We start from the raw sequence: 19453 nt of genomic DNA on the forward strand, positions 1-19453 counted from the left end.
TCCTCCTTGATGATCTCTAACTTTCCTAGATGCAATTTTCTGAGGCCCAGCAGTTAAAAACGAGACTGGAAAACAAGAAAGATCACATTCCTGTCTTTTTATATATATTTTTAATGGTTTGATTATGCTTTCAACAATTATTTACAGAACAGTATTTGTGTGGTTTTCCTTAAGGATCAGAGTAGACCATTTCTGTTATGATCACTGAATTAGTCTAAATGGTTGCTGAAAGCCAAGTCCAATAAACGAGGTTGTGTGTTTACTTCAATTGCAAAGTGTTGAAAGAAGTCGAGGCAGCATGTCAGTCTGGATCTTTATTCTGGGGGGGTCCCAGCCTTTTAGTGAATAAATAGAAGTTACAGGTATCCTGGCCAGTGGAGCTGCATATGTGTACACCTCTGGTTGTGATGAAGCAGATTTCAGTAGCAAAAAAACTCAAACCCACTTAAAAAGTAAAAAGAAAAAAACAAAAGCAAAGATCAGTGGAAAGCATTAAAATAAAAATCACCATAGAAAAAAAAGAAGAGTCTTCATTGTATCTGTTCTATCCAGTATACACAATATATCACACAGCATTAAAGAATGAAAAAAAAAAAAAAAAAAAAAAAAACACTTCTGCTCTTGCTGGTGAAGCTAATGCCATCCTGAGACACTGGTTTGTAACTAGAGACAGGAAGTGTCTACCTGCATCTGCATGAATGCTGTGATGAGGTCAGCAGATTTATCTTTTACAGAAAACACGTTTTAATGATACAAGGCACATCATGGGTGCATAGAGCTACTACTTCGCATGAGTAATGGTCTTAAGTTTGGCATTTTTCATCATTAGCAGATTTACAAATACTCAGCATCAGATTTAAACATGTTCATCTATAAAAAACCACCAGCAGAGCTGCTTTATTATTATTTTTCTTTCTTTTATTGCTGCCTTGCTGTCATGTGGAATCAGAATTGGTCATTTGGGTATTAAAATACAATTCATTGTTAGCATACAACCAAATCCATTTAGTTTTTGATCACTTTTCAGTTATTACATGCCAAATTGGATTTATTAGAGGTTTCACAGATATCCGGTATTCCCAGTTCTAACTTGGATTCTGACGAGTGCTGATCAGAAATCCTGATTACAAGTCTGATACGGCACGAGTGCAGCATCACTTCCAATACAACAGCAGAGCTTCAGATCTCAACTGTAATGCCAGCTGTCCTCCCACAAAACCACCTTCTGTCTCTCTCTCTCCCTTAATTTCAAACACACACACACACAGGTATTTCACACCTAAACACTATGCCATAAGCTGTTTCATAATTGCACAGCCCTTAATTTATATATAAGTTAAGACATTCATCGCTGACACAGTGTGACTGCATAGACAGAAAGGAAGTGAAGGCCAACATAAACATCTTCAGCAGGATATTCTTCATTGAGTCTCTACCAGTGACACCCCCAAAGATTAAATGAAGATCACTTTGCTCATTTCGTGGTAATCACCATTATCTAATTGCCAGTACTGGTGAGTACTGCAGTTAAAACGGTACAGTAGTTTAGGGTTGTCATTTGTTCAGAGTTGTAGTTTTGTGATTTAAAAGTCACAAATTCAGTCAAAATACTTCATGTGTTATATTTTCAGATTCACTACAACATCCCAGCATAATGTTGACTTTAACATTAGCTGTGTCCAGAGTTAGACAGAAACAAGCAAAATATTTGGTTCAGATTGTCATCCTCTTTATTGATGGTGCAGGGGTAATAAATGCTGCTATTTAAACCCCTCCCATGCACTCGCACTCTCTGATACAATCCCTCTGCTCATCCTGCTGATGCCGGCCAGCTTGACTTTGGCACGGGCCGTCCACGTCACGGCGGTTGTTGAATCATTGGAGTCTGACAGGTTGGCGTAGTGGGAGGAGTCCTCCTCTAGACCCTGTCCACCCCAGGAGGGGAGCTCTAACGTCGTCGTGGGGATGCTTAGGGAGCTGGGGGATGACTCTGCCGTGTCCCCGTTCTGGCTCTTCCCTACTGGGGGTTCATCAGGAACAGTCTCAGCGAGGTTCTCTAAGTGTGGTGGTTCCCAGCCTTCTATCTTCTCCAGTTTTTTGGCGGGGGAGATTTGCCTCATTGTCATCGTAACACTCTCCCAGAAGCAGTTAGCCTTCTCTGGCTTGTCCTTCTTCTCTTTCTCCTTCTCCTCATCCTTGATTTTCTTGTGAGACCTTTGAGCAGGAGAGAGATACACAGTTACGGTCAGATGTTTGCATACATCCATCATGGGCATGAATGTCATGGTAATTTGGGGCTTTTAATGATTTCTCTGAACTGTTCTTTCTCCAGGGAGTTTATTGATTATACAGCATACATATTTAATGACTTTAAAAAACAAGAATTGGTACACAAGTTTGAATTTATTTTGGATTTTCTCTAATCCACACAGGGTCAAAGGTATACATACAGGCTCAGTTTATATAGATATAGATATAGAGACAGACACACCCACCCACTAATATTTGGTTAATTGTCCCTTAGCAAGTTGACCAGATGCTTTTAGTAGCCAAGAAGCTTCTGGCATCATTCTGGCTAGATATTTGACAACTCTTGACATGATTGGTTGGTTTCCTTGCACAGACTTACAGTCCAGTATAGTCCACAAATTTTCAATATGGTTGAGGTCGGGGCTTTGGGAAGGCCATTCCAGAAGCTTAATATTAGCCTGCTTTTGAAGCTGGAACAATCTGGAGGTACAGTAATCCCTTACTTATCGCGGGTGTTACTGTTCCAGGACCACCTGCAATAAGTGAAAATCCGCAAAGTAGGGACGCTATATTTATTTTAATACTTATACATTATTTTAGTAGTTATACACTATTTTAAGTTTTTATAAACCCTCCCCCCACACTTATACAACAAATATATACATTACTGTCCAACACGTACTACGCATGTGAGGAACGAGTACCGCAAAAACCCGCAAAACAGCGAAAATACCGCAATAAATATTTTACACTAATATTGATTGAAAACCCGCGAAACAGCGAGTCCGCGAAAAGCGAACTGCGAAGTAGCGAGGGATTACTGTAGTCCTCCTTCTTTATTCCATCTACTTTGTGCAATGTACCAGTACCACTGGCAGCAAAACAGCTCCAGAGCATGATGCTACCACCACCATGCTTGACAGTTGGTACACTTGTCTTAGGTTTGAAAGCCTCACCTTTACTCCTCCAAACATGCCTCCTTTCGCCTTTGGCCAAATAGCTCAATCTTTATCTTGTCTGACCATCAAACCTTTCTCCAGAAGGCATTTGGCTCATCCATGTGGGCAGCTGCAAAGTTTAGTCGAGCTTGAAGATGTTGATTTTGGAGCAGGAGCGTCTTACAAGGTCAGCACCCTCTCAGTCCATGGTGATCTAAAACTCGCCTCACTGTGAACAGTGACACTGGTGTTCCAGCAGTTTCCAGTTTATGGCAGGTGGTTCCTGGGTTGATCCTGAAAATCCTAACCAAGTTCCTCTCATCTGAGGGTGACAGCTTGGCAAAGCGGTGACACGTCGGAATAGCTTGTACTTAAGTAAAGTTGTTTTAACTGATAATCGTTGAATCTGCAGGCGCATGATGAGCGGATGTAAACTTCTGACCATAACTGTACACTGTACATGTTCTTATAAAACAGCCAGTTACTAGTTACCGAGTGGACCATTCCTCCAACCCCACCCCCTCAAATCTCCTAATAGGAGTGTGTAGGTGAGAAACACTTAAGACTAAAGTGAGCTATTATATAGAAATTCCTGTTGTTTATCAAAGTAAGGCTTCTACCTTCATACATGTTCCACTTCCTCAAGAGGTCTGAAAGTCAATAACTGCTAGACAATAAGCTGTGCCTTATATATAAACAAATACAAGTGGTTTGACATGGCTCCATTATATTTAGTGAGGAGTGTAAATGTTTGTACTTCACACACTTGCCAGTAATGGCTACTGAGTGCCTCTGTATAAATATGATGGAAACCAGAAACTGTGACATACTGTACATTTTTCTGGCTGCTATTAACCAGCATGTATATCTAGCACAGCTGATAAGTAATCAGTCATTTCAAAAATCATGTTTCTTACAATAATGTCATCTGGGCCATTACGGAAGTGAAAACAGGGGAGCGGTTTCTCATAGGGAGACACACACTTAGAGCAGTTACAGAGCAACATTATTCACTTGGAGTTATTTTTCTGTCAAATATCCACTTCGTGTTAGCTCTGGGTTTTTTTTCCCCAACTAACAGAAATATTTGGAATATTTGTAGAAGATAATTTTTCACGATAAAGGTACTAAGCATGTAACCTCACCCTTTGCGGTCAGCCAGGTTTTCTCCAGTCAACAAGAAGCGCTCATCATCTTTAGAGGAGAACATCTTCTTCTCCCTCCTGTCTTTCTTGGACATGATCTTCTTGACCTTGGCCTCCTGGTAGAAACAAGCAGAAAGGAGAGTGTTTGATTTTAAAATGCAGCTGTAAATCTAAAATCGACTTCGCTCATCTGTTGCATGTTAGCTTGTTATCTCTGATGCCTGTTTGTGAGTGATTTGTGCGTGATGAACATGCATTTTTGGAAATTCTGTTATGGGCCTCACTGGCACAGAGCACATTTCACTCCCTCTGAAAATCCCAGCCTCCCCGTCACATCAGAATTCCTCCCTGCCATGCCCTCGCAGCTTTCCACCGACCGCTGACTTGGCCATCCTTAGTGACTGTGGAACAAGGTTTTGGCTTTGTTTCTCGCCTGGGAAGAATTACCAAGGTCATCTATCAAGGTCTTAACTCCTACTCACATCCGTGCTCACTTTTGCTCGAGTGTGCGCTCTTAGTATACACAATATTACATGATTAATGGGTTTAACCCTGGCATGACCTTACAACTGCTTTTATTGTTCTTCTACCTATGAAGGAGGAATTTAGTTGAGAGCTCTGTGTGCAGTACATACACAGATACATCCTCTCACCCAGAGAATGCCGCAGCTACAACAAGCAAATAAAGAGCTGGATATGAAAGCAGTGATCTCCCAAAGCCAAACAGGAACACGTATGATAAGATCTGTGACCAACAGATAAAAACAAACTTCATAAAACTAGTTGTCCTGCCATTACACAGGCTACACAGCTCTAAAATTACTGTAAACTCAGACACATGCAAATACTTGAGATCCTCCTCATATTCATGTGACATTTAATGGATCTGTAAACACCTTACTCAGTGAAAATGCCCCATATCACCATGCACATCTCACACTGAGGAAGTCTCTTTAATTATAAGTGGGAAAAAAACAAATATCCTCCACTCCCTTCTCATCCTGAACATGCCTGTGGCCAATCCCCACCCACCACCACCACCAGTTTCCTGTTGTTTACTATCATCAAAAAGCATTTACAAAAAACTTAATCTCAGCTGTTTCAGCACCCTGTCTCAACTCTTGATTTTGTTCCTCCCTGCGTCTGCTCTCGTTCTCCGAGTGTCGTCATGTGTAACCTGGAAAAGATTTGCGGTGGTAGTTTGAGCTGTCCAGCAGAGATCCCAGAGATGCTAAAAGAGATGGAACCTTTCTGCATGGGGGTATATAAGTGTATGCCTGCACAAAGAAAGGCCTGCCTATTCACTATTCTCTTCAGCATCAACCTCCAGACCTCTAGGTCTAAAACAATGACTGGCCAAGAAGGTAAACCAAGTGGCTCACTGTGTGAGACAGCTTCACCTACAGCTTCATGCTTGGCAGAACAATCGAGGTGTTATTGGACCAAATTATTCCATCTACACCTGTGACATTGAAGTCAAGTGATTACAGAGGCATTTCATTTTGAAAATGCTGTATGAACTGTATACATCAGGCATTAATTCAAGTTTTTTAAGGATGGCAACCAGGCCTTGGTTATGTGAAACCCTTAGCTTCAGTACTGATGATCCACACGTACAGCGGCGGAAATAATTGTTTGATCCCCTGCTGAATTTGAAAGTTTGCTCACTTATAACGAAATGAACAGTCTCTAATTTTTAATTTGACCCCCAAGCAAAACATGACTTAGTGCTTAGTGGAGAAACCCTTGTTGGCAACCACAGCGGTAGTGTGTTACAATGGTGTTCTTGGCGACTGTCGTCCCAGCTGCCTTCAGATCATTAACAAGCTCATACTGTGTAGTTTTGGGCCAATCCAACACCTTTCTCACAATCATCCTCACCCCATGTGACAAGATCATGCATGGAACTCCAGATCGAGGTGTCATGGTCCTGGGCCATTTGTCCTGGGTTTTGAGTTTTTTGACTCTGATGTTTTGTTTATTTAAATATTCCATGAGATTCCTGGGTTGTTAATGTTTAAATTGCTTCACTTGTTGTTTTCTCTTTAAGTATACTTAGTTTGTTCCTAGTTCTCCTTTGCTTTTGAGATTATTCCCCGTTCAGTGTTCCGCCCCTCTTGTGTCAAGTATGTTGCATCAATTCATGTCTGTCTCCCCGTTTAGTTTTCTCACTTCCTGTTTTATTTTGTGAGTTTGTGTTCCTTGTGCTTTGCTTTCAGTTTTGCTTCCTTTGTTATGTTTTCCATGATTTATATCACCTGTGTCTCACTCTCCCCAGCTGTCTTCACTTCCCTCAAATACCCTACTGTGTATATATTGTTGCTGTCTCCCCATGCCTTTTGTCAGATGGTCGGGGGGGGGGGGGGGGGGGTTCCCCCTGCCCCAGTGTTTCCCAGACCACAGGTTCCAGGGAAATGTTCTGTGGCTTACAGTTTTTAGTAAGTTCCCTAGGGTTATATTATAGTAATGTTCAGTTCTGTTTTGGATTTTCACATTCAGTCCTTGAATCCCTGTCTTCAGTTTAACTGTTTGCGTTCACATGTCCTGCATTTGGGCTCTGTTCATAAGTAATAGCCTGCACAACCTGCAGATCGTGACAGTACGATCGGACCAGAATGGACCGAGTGGATGTTACCATTGAAGAGTTCGACAAGGAGGTGGAAAGACTGTATAGGATTGCCATCTGTATCCATGAGTTCACTGATTCAAAGACTGTCTATTGGACTAGCAGCCATGGATGTCATCCTCAGAAGCAACCCACAACTCCTTCAGTTACCAACAGCGACAGCAGATCCTGAGCAGCCTCAGCATCCCGAGCAACCTATACATCCTGTGCCAGAGCTGCCTCAGTCCCAGTCATCAGAGGAGTCAGTGGTGTGCCCTGTGCAGCTCTAGTCTTCAGAGGAGATTGCGAGCCCTCCTGAGCCAACCCAGTTGTCTCCAGTAAATCTAGAGTCTCCAGCATCCCCAATTTTTTGCCTCTGCTACATGCTGTGTATTTTTGCTCCATGTGAACATTATTTCCATCCCCAATTAATATTTTAATTGATCAAGAAAACTATGAAAATGTTTAGGCACCAAGAATACTTTGGCATGCAGGGATCAAACCACAGAACCTTCCGACTACTAAATAAGCCACTCTACCTCCTGAGCTACCTCTTCTCTTCAAGGTCTTCTTAGCCCACATCTTAACCCTAGCTTGTTTTTAATGCACAATTTATAATCTTTATATTCTGTAAAAAGAACCCAGTAAAGATGAAGGAAACTAGGTCACTCACATTACGCTGAAAAGTTACTATGGTTATCTTTGCTTAGCTATGGACAGAACAGACAGAAACAGTGAGTCAGGCGCTGTACAGAGTTAGCAAAATCAGTTGTTGCATCTTATTAGATTAATCTGTACTTTATAGGCCTCATGCGACAGACATTTGTTTTTTCTTTTTTGTCCATTCATTTGCAGATTGATACATTAACTGATCAATTAATCAATTCATTATTTTAGCAGTGAGTAAAAGGTATATACAGCAGTGTGGTAGCTGTGGAATAAATATTTTAAGGTACAGAACCATGAAGGTACAGCTGAATGAACATTAAGCATTGTGGAATAAAACTGCTATAGGTAACCTCCACTTTCAGAGGTGCATGTGCACTTTGTGAGTCCTAATATGAATATGGAACAACAGAGGGTGAAAGAATTGCAGCTTTCCACAGTGTCTGTGGCTATTTTCAGCCTTGTTTTTCTTCCACACTGATTGTTCCACTCCAAAAAGCCCAGCTCCTCGAAAGAATGCTCCGTTTCCTTCCCTTGTCCAGCTCAGCCACCCCGTCCTCACAAACAGGACGGTGCATGAAATATGTGCTGTGAACCAAGTCACATACAGCAGCTATACATATAGCAAGCAACCAGCTGGGGTTTAAAAAAACAATGCATCACCTGTGTGCAGTACGCACACAGGCTTAATTCACACACAACACGCCTTTGAGTAAAGACCTGCCATCAGCACAGATTATGAGATAAAATCACCTGCACAGACAAAGGGCACATGTTTCTGAACCCACATAGTAAAACCATTATTTATTATGTTTACAGCAATGAGGACCAAGCTGATCTAGCTGATCAGGTATGAGATTTTCTCCACCAGACTCACTTTGTGCTGAAGGTCTACTGATATGTTCCCTAAGTTTTGTTCTCATTTGTGTTCAGTGTTATACCATCAACTGTCAGCTGAGGCGGTATTGATAGATTTAGGACTGGGTTGTTCAGGTTTTCTGTAAAACTAACACTGCCTGTAGGGTCCTTCCTAAGATAGCTTAGTTGCTCAATCAGGCTGCACCATTAAAACTTACTAAAAAAGTAAATTAACTGCCAGGACACATGTAAAGTTTACACTGACCACATCAATGAACTGGACAATCTTTATTATTACACATCCTGTAAGCAGTGTGGCACAGGCCTGGTTCCACCCTGAAGCACATCTTAACTGGATGTCCCAAAGCACTGGGAGAAGGCTGTTACAGGTCAAGGCACAATAAGGTCCTGAATGGACAAACACCAGGCCCCACCACTTGAGGCTATTAGCCTCCAAAGGGAAGGAGACATGGCTTCAAAGGCAACAACAACTGCTGAGAGCCTGCCCTCCATTTTGCACCAAACCTCCAACTAGGAGATGCAAGCAGATCTCAAAAGAAGATTGCTTTCCCACATTCCACCCAGATGTGACCCTAAAGGTCCATTCGCTCAACATCAAAACTTGACACTTATCAGGCTCAGGACCTCTGACAGTATTAGCAGACACATAAACTGTCACTGTAAATCCAAATACATAACCTATTGTTGGTCCAAACATATTTTTTTAATATTTATGGTGCCCCCTAGAGGGCAAGTATCACCAAAATTATTGCACTTCCTTCTGAAGGGGTCCCAAATCTACATATCAAGTTTGGTTTTGATAGATTAAAGCATTGCCCAGAAATGAGCTCAGTTCCTGTTTGGTGACTTACAGTCGCATACGCACATCCAACTTTGTCCCAATGGTGGCGCTACAGTGCTCAAGGTAGTGGCACATAACTTGGTGAAAATGATAATGACACTGTTCTGAGGAAGTATGCCAAATTTCACAACTTTTGACCAGCTGGTTCTAGGGGCTGCCACAGACTGCCATTGGAGATGAAAAAAGTTGGTGATGATGATGATGATGATGATGATGATGATGATTATTAAAAACCTGGAATCACTATGGGTGCCCTCAGCCTCACTGCTTGGCCCCCCCAAAAAGAGTTAATTCTTTTTGTTAGTTACCTGCAGCCTTGAGCTAAAATTTGAAGAAACACACCTGCATAGTACTTCTGAGAGGAAAATCTAATAACATTCGTCATATTTTGCTTTACTCTAAAGCGGTGGTTCTCAAATCCAGGCCTCGTGGCCCAGTGTCCTGCAGGTTTTAGATGTGTCCCTGATTCAACACACCTGAATCAAATGGCTGAATTACCTCCTCAGTATGCAGTCAGGTTCTCCAGAGTCCTGTTAATGACTTCTATATTTGACTCAGGTGTGTTGAAGCAGAGACACATGTAAAACCTGCAGGACACTGGGCCACAAGGCCTGGATTTGAGAACCACTGCTCTAAAGTGATTAAAAAAAAAAACAACAAAAAAAAACAGCTACACCAGCGTCCAATGAAAGTTCAAAATGACCTAATTTTTCTGTCTTGGGATAAGGCTGACAATACAAATGCACACAGTGAAATAACAACCCAGACAGTTTTGCAGTGATAAGGTTAAGGATAACACAGGGGATGGTGGTTGAAGGCCAGTGTGTTTACAGATAAATACAGCAATGACACTGAGCGCGTGTGTGTGCGTGCGCGCTCGCGAGTGTGTGTGTGTAAGAACTGAGAGAACACTGGCCATTTAAAGCATCTGGATGTTTTGGGTGACATAAGATTGACTCTTTCAGGGTCAAGTCTTGCGATGTTCTGAGCATATGCACAAAAAAGATAAGAGGGGGTTGGCTGAGTGCATATCTTTAAAGGGCAACTGTCACATGTAACTGTGCAATCTAATACAGTTTTGCAAGCAGATACGGTGTTTGCGTCTGTGTTCTGTCTAAATAGCTGTGAAGTTGCTGTTTACCTTGGACACTGCAGTGACGGCTTCCTCATCCTCTTCCTCTCCTATGTCTTTGTCCTGAGACACACACATACACCCGCAGTGAGTTAAGACAAATAGCAACCCCCCCAAAAACAGAAACTCTCACACTTTACTGTAAGGATGGTGTGTGTGTGGAGTGTGCGCATGTCTTCCTGTAAAAAAAAAAAAAAAAAAGAATCAACTGTTTTAGAACGGTAACATAAACACGCTGTGTTGGGAGGGCAGGATGGATGGATGGATGGATGGAGAGCTGGGAAAGACGAGGGGAAACCACTGAGCTCTGAGGTCAGACTTAAACAAAAGAGAGAGAAAACAAACCCATAACCTCTTCCCTTAATGGTGCCCAACAATATGCGGACTGAACAGAGCTATTTTGGTTTCATTGTGTTTCAGTCTGCAGACTTCATTTTTAATATATCCATTGTATAATATTTGTGTAATTTGTGTTATTATGTGACACCCTTTGTTTTGACTTTTACATAACTGGCACAAGGCTTGTCCATTCTATACCATGTAAATAACTATGTGCACTCAAAATATTCTGCCTCTTATAAGTTGGAACAACATATTAATCACAGTAATTTATTATGTATTTTTTATGGTCTGCATTCATACTTATTTATTCCACAAAGAATCCCAGATGAGTTTGATGCAATCAAGAACAACCGGATTTTTACAGTATTTCCGGTGTTTATATTCACCGTCTCTGAAAAATGTAGCTTATTAAACAATTGCTGATGGATAAACTGCAAATAAACTGCACACTATTTTGCCCCAAATCCTTCAGCTATCAGAGGGAAAACCCTGTCAACCTGCAACCCTGCCAGTCAGTCAGTGAAATTTGCCCCCTTTAGTGATGCTGGCAACTTTTCTGTCTTTAACTTGTGGCGATAATGTTGTGTGGACTGTGATCAATTGATAGCCCCTGATTGACAGTGAGGGCGGATGTGGCTCAGGAGGTTAGAGTGAGACGTCTGCTAATCAGAAGGTTGTTGGTTTGATCCCCGGCTCCTCCAGTATATGTGTTGAACTATCCCTTAAAAACGCCTATGCATTGGAAAAAGGCCTTTGTATGAACTTTTGTGTGAATGGGTAAATGAGACTAGTAGTAAGAAATCACTTTGTGTAGAAAAGTGCTATTTAGGTGGAAAACTTTACAGTTTCTTAAAAACCTAGTGGTGCTACAAGTGTGTATTTATCTGTTTACTTCCTGATACAACCTCAATGACTCAAAGAACAAATACAGTTTGTCTTCAATTTTAAAATTGATGTGCAGAAATTGTGTTTCTGCATGTTAATCTAGAAGTCTGAAATTTTAGGAAACATAAAAATAAAGTTAAAAAAAAAAAATGAAAATTTGGGGTTTTATCCGGAGTTTCACATGTAGCATCACATTTAACTCCAAACCAGGACAAAACATAACGGTGATCATTATCTTTGTCACCACCTTAGTTGTTCCCTTTGGACAATTTTTCACTTCACTTTCTCCCAAAATTTTTGCCTTCTCTGTCTTTTACCACCTGATTACCCGTTTCAGTCACCTGACCTTGCACCGCTTCCTTAATCGTACCCTAGGTATTTATACAAGCCATTTCTGCTTACAGGGTGTCAGTGTTATTTCATGCCATTTCATTTAAGCTATATTTACATACAACTTGACTTTGAGCCAGCCTGTTTTGCCATCATCTGCTACCCCTTGCGTCTTTGGACTTGTTTGCTCACTGGGACTGCCTCCTTCTCCCTGTAAGCCTCTTTTCTCCCTGAATGAATCGGCCCGTCTTGGTATCTGCATTTGGGTCTCCCAGCCTGTGGCTGTGGCACACCTAGATCTTCACAAGAATAAATATCTCTTCTTATAACTGACTCACCTTCTACACCCAGATCCAGACACATTTGTTGTAAGTGTGAGACTAAGCAAAAACATTTTTCAAAGGCAATATTTGTATTTGAAAATACTATGCAGTACAATACCATGGCTTGTTGTTTTATGACTTGACTTGCCCCAAAAGACTTAAGGACTGCTAGAAGTCATTAGACGTGCAGGTAAGCACCTATAGCAGTGGAGTCAGAATTCCTGCAAAAATGATCAAAGCTGCAAGAACTTAAACATCTAACAACTCCACAGGAGAGAGGAGGAGAAACGGTGGCTGGACATGTCTGAGCAAAGTCTGCTGGGTCTCTGCCACCTGAGCTGATCAAAAGATACAGTCTAACACAGTCACTGACTACTGTTTGAGCGTAAAAAGCATTAACAACTTCAGAACAGAGAGAGTGAGAGGGGGAGGAGATTCCGGGGGAGAGGGGGCAGTGTTTTGGAAAAAAAAAAAAATCCTCCTGACAACAGAGAACAGGAGTTCTTATTTCGAACCCCCAGGGCCTTTTGCATTCTCTCCTTCCCTCTTTGTGTCTGCACGCAAGTGTGTAAATTTGAGCACAGTGTTTCACAACTGAGCTTACCGGGCGATACAGAACCACTGTGAATTCCAGTAAGAAAGAAGCAGTATTTGCACTCCGCATTCTCCAAACTCAGGGACACAGAAAAGATTTCAGGAAATAGCTTAATGTCTTGGGAAATGTGCTTATTTACATTTTTGCCAAGGGTTAGATGAAAGCATCCATCCGGGTCTCATGTCCATATGCTAAATGCCAGTTAGCTCAGCTTAAAATTAAGCCAGTAAATGGAGGGAAAGGTTCTTGCTGGTTCTTGGTGGCAGAATGGAAAGAGCAGAAAATGTCCACACATAAGACCAGAATGACTAGTGCCACTATTAGCACTCCAGCCACCTAATTTGAATAGATATTTACCTATATTTTTTAGGGCTTGTCATTGTCTGTATATTATCCATGGTTCTGCTCTCATTATCCTTTACTTTTCCCTTGTTTTGTGTTGTTAAATATGTATTCCTTGACATGGTACCTCTTTCTGTTTATTTCTTGTTTTATTTTGAAGGTTTGACCCTCAGGTGGTTTTTACTTCCCTCCTTTGTTCTTTCCCCACCCTCCCAAAAGTCTGATTAAATTCACCTGTTCCTTATTACCCATCCTTCCTTCTGTGTGTTTAGTCTGTAGCTGTGATTTCAGTCCTTGTCGTGTTGTTGTTGCAAACCCCATCTTTTCTCTGCTGGCTCTCTTTATTTCTAGAGTCATCACAAAACTAAATAACTACTCAAAAAACAAACGTTTGACTTCTGGGAACTCAACCTTCTTCTCTTTACCTTTATCATCTCTATGACTTGATGATTTAGAAGTGAGGCCTTCAAAGGTTCACTCAGATGTGAAGTATACCCTTATTATCCCACTACACAGAGGTGGTGGTTTTATTTAAGTCTTCAGGTGTGTTACTGCGGTAAGCCACAGGCAAATAGACAAATGCAAATTCTGCAAGCTGACAGCTGCTTGCAGCCTGTTGAGCTTCAATAGAAGTGAGCGGCAAAAGCAAGCAGGCGCAGGGCCTGCTGTTGCCCCGGTGCACTGTTGATAGACAAAGGGAATGATAGTGACTTTGGGCTATGCATTTTCTCTGTTCTCACTCTTTTCTCCCTCCCTGTCGCTGTGTCTGTGTTATACTTGTCTGTATCTGTCTGGCTGCAGGTCTCTGGCAGACAGTTCTGCTACTACACCCAAAGAGATATTAGAAGGAGTAAACAAAATGCAAAATGTCCTGTGATGATGAGAAACAAACAATGTTTTGATCAGGAGATTTAAATAAGTAGAAATGTATCTCTAGGGCAAAATAACAGAGGACAAGGTTAGAGATATAACACTGTGAAGGTCACTGGTGCGACTCCTGGACCACCTGGATATGTGTGGGTGGAGAATGCTAAAGAGCAGGATTTCAGATTCTCCTGAGCTGAAACTTGACTCCTAATGGCTCCAGTGTAGGTGTGCAGTAGCCAACAGATCAGACTGTGGTCTGAGCAGTTTCCAGCAATGTTCTTTTTTTTTTTTTTCCAGGAAAGCTACACTGAATAAAAAAAAAAAAGATATAAAAAATAACTGAAAATCCATTGTAGTCGTGTGACTCAGCACAAAGTTCAGGACAGAGCTTAACCAACAGCCTCAACAAGACATTATAACATTTTATTGTTTTTTTACAGGTTATTTTATTATCATCACTTAAATAGTCAGGTGTTTTTCCCATGTTGTGCTTATATACTGTGATCACATATATGTGATCTATTTTCTGCTGTTACCCTCTAAGGTTCCTTTGATTATTCCTCCCCGAGATGAGTTACTAAAAAGCTGAATTTCACAAAATTTGGGAACTGGAGCATAACCAAAGGAAGAGCAGATCTAAGTCGCTTTCATGGTCGACCTTGGTGCCCTGTTTTGTTTTGTATTAAATAGCACTGATGAGCAATTAATGTTAGTTATTGTTTTTAAAAAAATCATCTTATTAATTTGAACCACAGCTTAAAAAAGAAAAAAGTAGTCTGTTACAGAGCTAAGCCATTCATTTGTCCAGGTAATTCAGTCTGATTTGTTTTGAAAACTACAGACAAATACAAAAAGGTATTTCTGCAATGCCATTGTGATAGAAAAATGCTACAGATCTCTCGCTCACTTGTCCGCTCGCTCTGCATGTGGTAAATCAGACGGTGCAACGACGTCAGTTTGAATAACTGGAAGGAAAAAAATCTTTCCTTCGCAGACTGTGTTATCATAACTTTTATCCTGGCTTCATCCTGTTGGGTCTTTGCTGTGTTTACAGCAGTTTATGGCCTGACCTCTTGACCCCTTGATGTACTTTACTGCAGACTGGAGAAGACTCCCCCAGGGACTCTATGAGGCAGCTGCTGCTCTGATCGCAGGTCAGTTTAAAGTTTTAGGGGGGATTTTTTTGCAACTACTGGCAACGCACACACAAACTGAACTCAGACCAGCTCTTCACATGTAAGGGACACATGTGTTAGTTCCCAGAATTAAAGCTAAAAATGACCAATAAAACCCAGCCAAGGGTCACAGATCTTAACATTGTCACAACAGCAGATGAAAAATGTTGGGAAATGGTGTTGGTTGATTTTCCCAATTGTCTCCTGCATGACACATTGATACGTACACACTATGCTGTGTACAGGGATGGAGCTGCAGGCAGTGAGTAAAATATGACAGTGATGTGATTAGTAATTAGTGTCATAAATGTCCTACTGTAATCTTAAAGGCCTTAATGTGATTCACTCCTCCCTCTACCAAAAAAGAAAAAAAAAACCCTCTAGCTGATACCAGATACCACAAGCGTGATGATAGCACATTATTGTTACTCCACTGCGGCTCCAACCTTTATGAGGAATAAAATATCTCATGAGTTTTAACAGGTTTATCTATCCAGAGAATTGGAACCAGTGTTGCCTTACACTCACTTCATTTAAATATGTACTAGAAACCTAATCCAAGTGGCTATAAACACTACTACAAAAATCTCAACTGATAAACATGTCACCTTGCTATTTCTTATGAGCAATGCCTTCTGGATGGCTTTCCTTGTACGTCTGTGGGTGTGCGTGCGTCCTCCCCCATCAAGCTCCCAGCAGCATGACAAAGCCCAGCTGCTTACAAGTGCTGATACAGAGGTTCTTTAGACCTCACACACTCTGCTATTGCTTACCTGGAAAATATCGGTAGCGCAATAAAAAAAAAAAAGAAAAAAGAAAGAAATATAAAATAAAAAACACAAAAAAGAGACTTTTGTGAAGCGTGCCCTCTGAAGTGCCAATCACACCTCTGACCTTTACAGTTTGAAGACAGCAAATAAATTCAAAGTCGATGCAAATTTAAGTGTAAAACTTAACCTACTGTACTTTAAAGCATGTGTATATCACTGAAACAATATAATATTCATCATCAGATAAAATGTGAATCCTTTTGTTGGACCGCTGAGGATTATTTTCTGTCCCGGTCCTCCTCTGCTGACCTGACATGAGTTTGAGCACTTGTTCACCTCCTGCATCTGTTTCTTATCAGTCTCAGAGGTCTACATGGCAACTTTGTTTTTTAGAGGAAACAAGACACAGAGTGATTTTGATTTTTAAATCATTATTTAAACAGATTCTTTCGGCTACTTTATATTCTCGCTCGTCGTTATTAAAGTAAAAAAACAAAAAACAAAAACAAGCAGACTTTGCATGAACAAATTAAATCAGCAATTTTAGTACAGTTATTAATGTTTGCATTGCTATTTTGCCCATTTTTACTGCCTCCTGTGTTTATCAAGTATAAGAGCTTTCCTGTTTGCACTGAATGCCGCTGTTAGCTTTTTCCTCTGTGTCATTATTACCTTGTAGGAGTGATGATAGTGCCAGGACATATCGTCCTCCTCCGACGCGTAATCCACCAGCACTTTACTCTTGGTTTTCTTAAACATATCTCCACTTTTCTTTGAAGCGAACTGTGTCGGTCCTGGACAGAAGAAGGAAAAAAAAAAAAAAAAAGTTGTACGAGAAGTTGACCCCGCACTGTCCTGTGTCGCTTTCTTGGTAACCCTTTCAGCGACGCATCACCGAAACCTTTAAACTTTTTGGGTGATTTCTCCGGCAGAAAATCGAGAACGCTTTCTCCACTAAAAGCTCATTCATAGATATGCCAGGAGCTGGGTGACGCTTACGATTCGTTCCGTAATCGTTTGTCGTGTGTTTAGTGCGTTTTTACGCAGCCTGCGCGACCACCTGAACCCCAAGCAGTCGCTCCTCCCATAACCCCCCTGCTCCGGCTCCCTGGAGCTGCCCTGGAGGAAAGAGGAAGAGATCACACGTTTCATCTCCAGCCAATGAACTGCGCATTCATGCAAAACTAGTGCAACTCACCTATAAATGAAGAGGAGACTCGCAAGTATACACAAAGGATAGCTCTTCTCGCTCTCTCACTTTTTTATCTCATTTACCAGGAAGTCCAAATTTATAAATAGCAGCCGGCTGTTTTGTATTTGAATCAAAGGCGCTGGAGCTAAAGAAGCGCTCTACTAACAAAACACACTCCACACGATGATTATCTGTCACTGGGGACATTCATTTATTGCATTTTATAAAATGTACGTTTTAAATTCCGTATATGTAAAATTGTAATCTGAAAAAAAGTAGCCAATGGTAACTTTTATATGTGTCTATGTTTTATATAAAGAAATACTGACATGTAATACAGGAGAAACAGTCCACAGTAAAGCATATGAAAATGGAGATGCTATAAAGTGCACGGAAACTGTAATTAAGCTCAGTACTTGAGGAGCTGCCTGTTATGACGCATTTGCTGCCTTATCATTGTCGTATTGTGTTTCCATAATCTGTTGTTTGAGTCTGTTTCTGATCTGTGTGTGTGCAGGGGGCAGAAAGATTTAGGACACCTGGACTATTTTCACTTGTAGTAGTACATAGTATTCTTTAACTTTCAAATATGCAGTTTTACACTTTGCACTTTAATTAAGCACGTTAGTTTCACTTATTTCTTAAGAGATTACATTTTCTGTTTAATGGATGGATGAAGCTTATCCCAGCTGTCACAGGACAAGCGGTGGGGTACACCCAGGACAGGTCACCAGTCTGTCAACAGGCTATAGCACATAGAGACAGACAACCATTCACACCTACAGAACGGCCCAAGCCTCGATTTGAAGCCTGTTTTTTTCTTGCTTTGTGGTGAAAGTGCTAACCACCAGACCACTGTGCTGCCCCTGGCTTTCATTTTTATGTTTTAACTGTAACAAAATTCCTCCACTGGGACTAATAAAGTATTTTGATTCTGATGATTCTGAAACACAAAGACCACACAGGAAAAAAAAAAAAAAAAAGTACTTCTAGCACATAGCTGCGATCCAGACCCTGTTTGATTTTTGTCTTTTTTCTCCCAGCCATTGTTTAAACATTTTTAGCTTTTCCAGATGAAAGTGTCTCTAGTGCTAGGATGTGCTGTACTGGTCAAAGGTCTTTCCTCTTGACTAATAGCTGTCAAACTTTAAATTAAAAAAAATATTCAGACAAAGATAAAAAAGCTACTTAGTCAACGGGTCGGCCCTTGTCAACAAATTCAAAATCTTTTAAAGAGTTTGATCCCATGTTTACTATAGACAGAAGCTGTTGGGTTACCCATGAGCCACTGTGTATTTATTTAAAACTCTCTCTTTCAAAGACCTCTGGTGCCTGGGGAAACAAATGACACATTATGCTGGTGGGCTGACCTCTTAAAATAGCCGCAGTTTAGCTTAGCTTTAGCTTAAGACCATTCACCTGATTCAAAGATCCGTAAATTCCTGTTTCAATGCCTCATTATACAGTAAGTCCGCTGGGAATGTAAGCCAGGTTGTTAGGTGTGTAAGTGCTTACAGGAAAAACAAATATCAGATTTTTTTTTTTTTAAAGCACACGCACAAACAGAGTGAGTGTTTTTGAGAGGTTTATTTGGGGTGGGGTGGGGGGGATGCCTGGAAAAAGTGTATGTTTTGGGACAGAGGTGTTTTTGACCAAACAAGCTGTTGTGCAATGTTGCACTGAGGGTGTATTCTGAATTCCTTGGTGTAGTAATTTTATTAGGTCAGCCATAATAAGGTGGAAAATAGAAACAATCCCTGACCCACACTGAAAACAACATTACATCGCAGACAAATGTCCCCAAATAGCCTGTTTCAGTTTTGCTCGTTTAAAGTTTTGTGTCAGCTGATCCAAGCCATGACTGGCTGTCGTGACGTGTCCATCTTCAGTCAGGTCGGTGACCTTTGATAATAAAGATAATTACGGGGTCAACTGTTCACCTGAAGCCATTTCTTGGAAATGCATTAACACATTCTTACAGTATCTTTGCAGAGGTTATTTATGGGTGAGGTGGCCCTGGTACAAACAGGCACATCCCTAATCAATCCACTTAATTGTCTTTACCCTCGCTGTATAAACAGTTTCCCCAAATTAGAGATTCAAAGGATGGAGTGACGCATGTTCTGTCATACTTTTGCTGGAAGCTCTAAACATGTTTATGTTCCCTGTAGTTGAA

At 41.0% G+C, this 19453-nt stretch overlaps 1 protein-coding gene across 1 annotated transcript; it reads right to left on the reverse strand.

Moving 5' to 3' along the window:
* Positions 1 to 93: 93 nt before the first annotated feature.
* LOC115774502 (testis development-related protein) lies at positions 94 to 17275 on the reverse strand. Its single transcript, XM_030721831.1, has 4 exons — positions 16758 to 17275; positions 10466 to 10519; positions 4334 to 4449; positions 94 to 2214 (listed from the first exon to the last, which is right to left on the reverse strand). The coding sequence occupies exons 1-4, from the start codon at positions 16842 to 16844 to the stop codon at positions 1761 to 1763; spliced, it is 711 nt and encodes a 236-aa protein (XP_030577691.1). The 5' UTR covers positions 16845 to 17275; the 3' UTR covers positions 94 to 1760.
* Positions 17276 to 19453: the final 2178 nt, after the last annotated feature.

Source organism: Archocentrus centrarchus, chromosome 24, assembly GCF_007364275.1.
Source record: "Archocentrus centrarchus isolate MPI-CPG fArcCen1 chromosome 24, fArcCen1, whole genome shotgun sequence".
Lineage (NCBI taxonomy): Eukaryota > Metazoa > Chordata > Actinopteri > Cichliformes > Cichlidae > Archocentrus > Archocentrus centrarchus.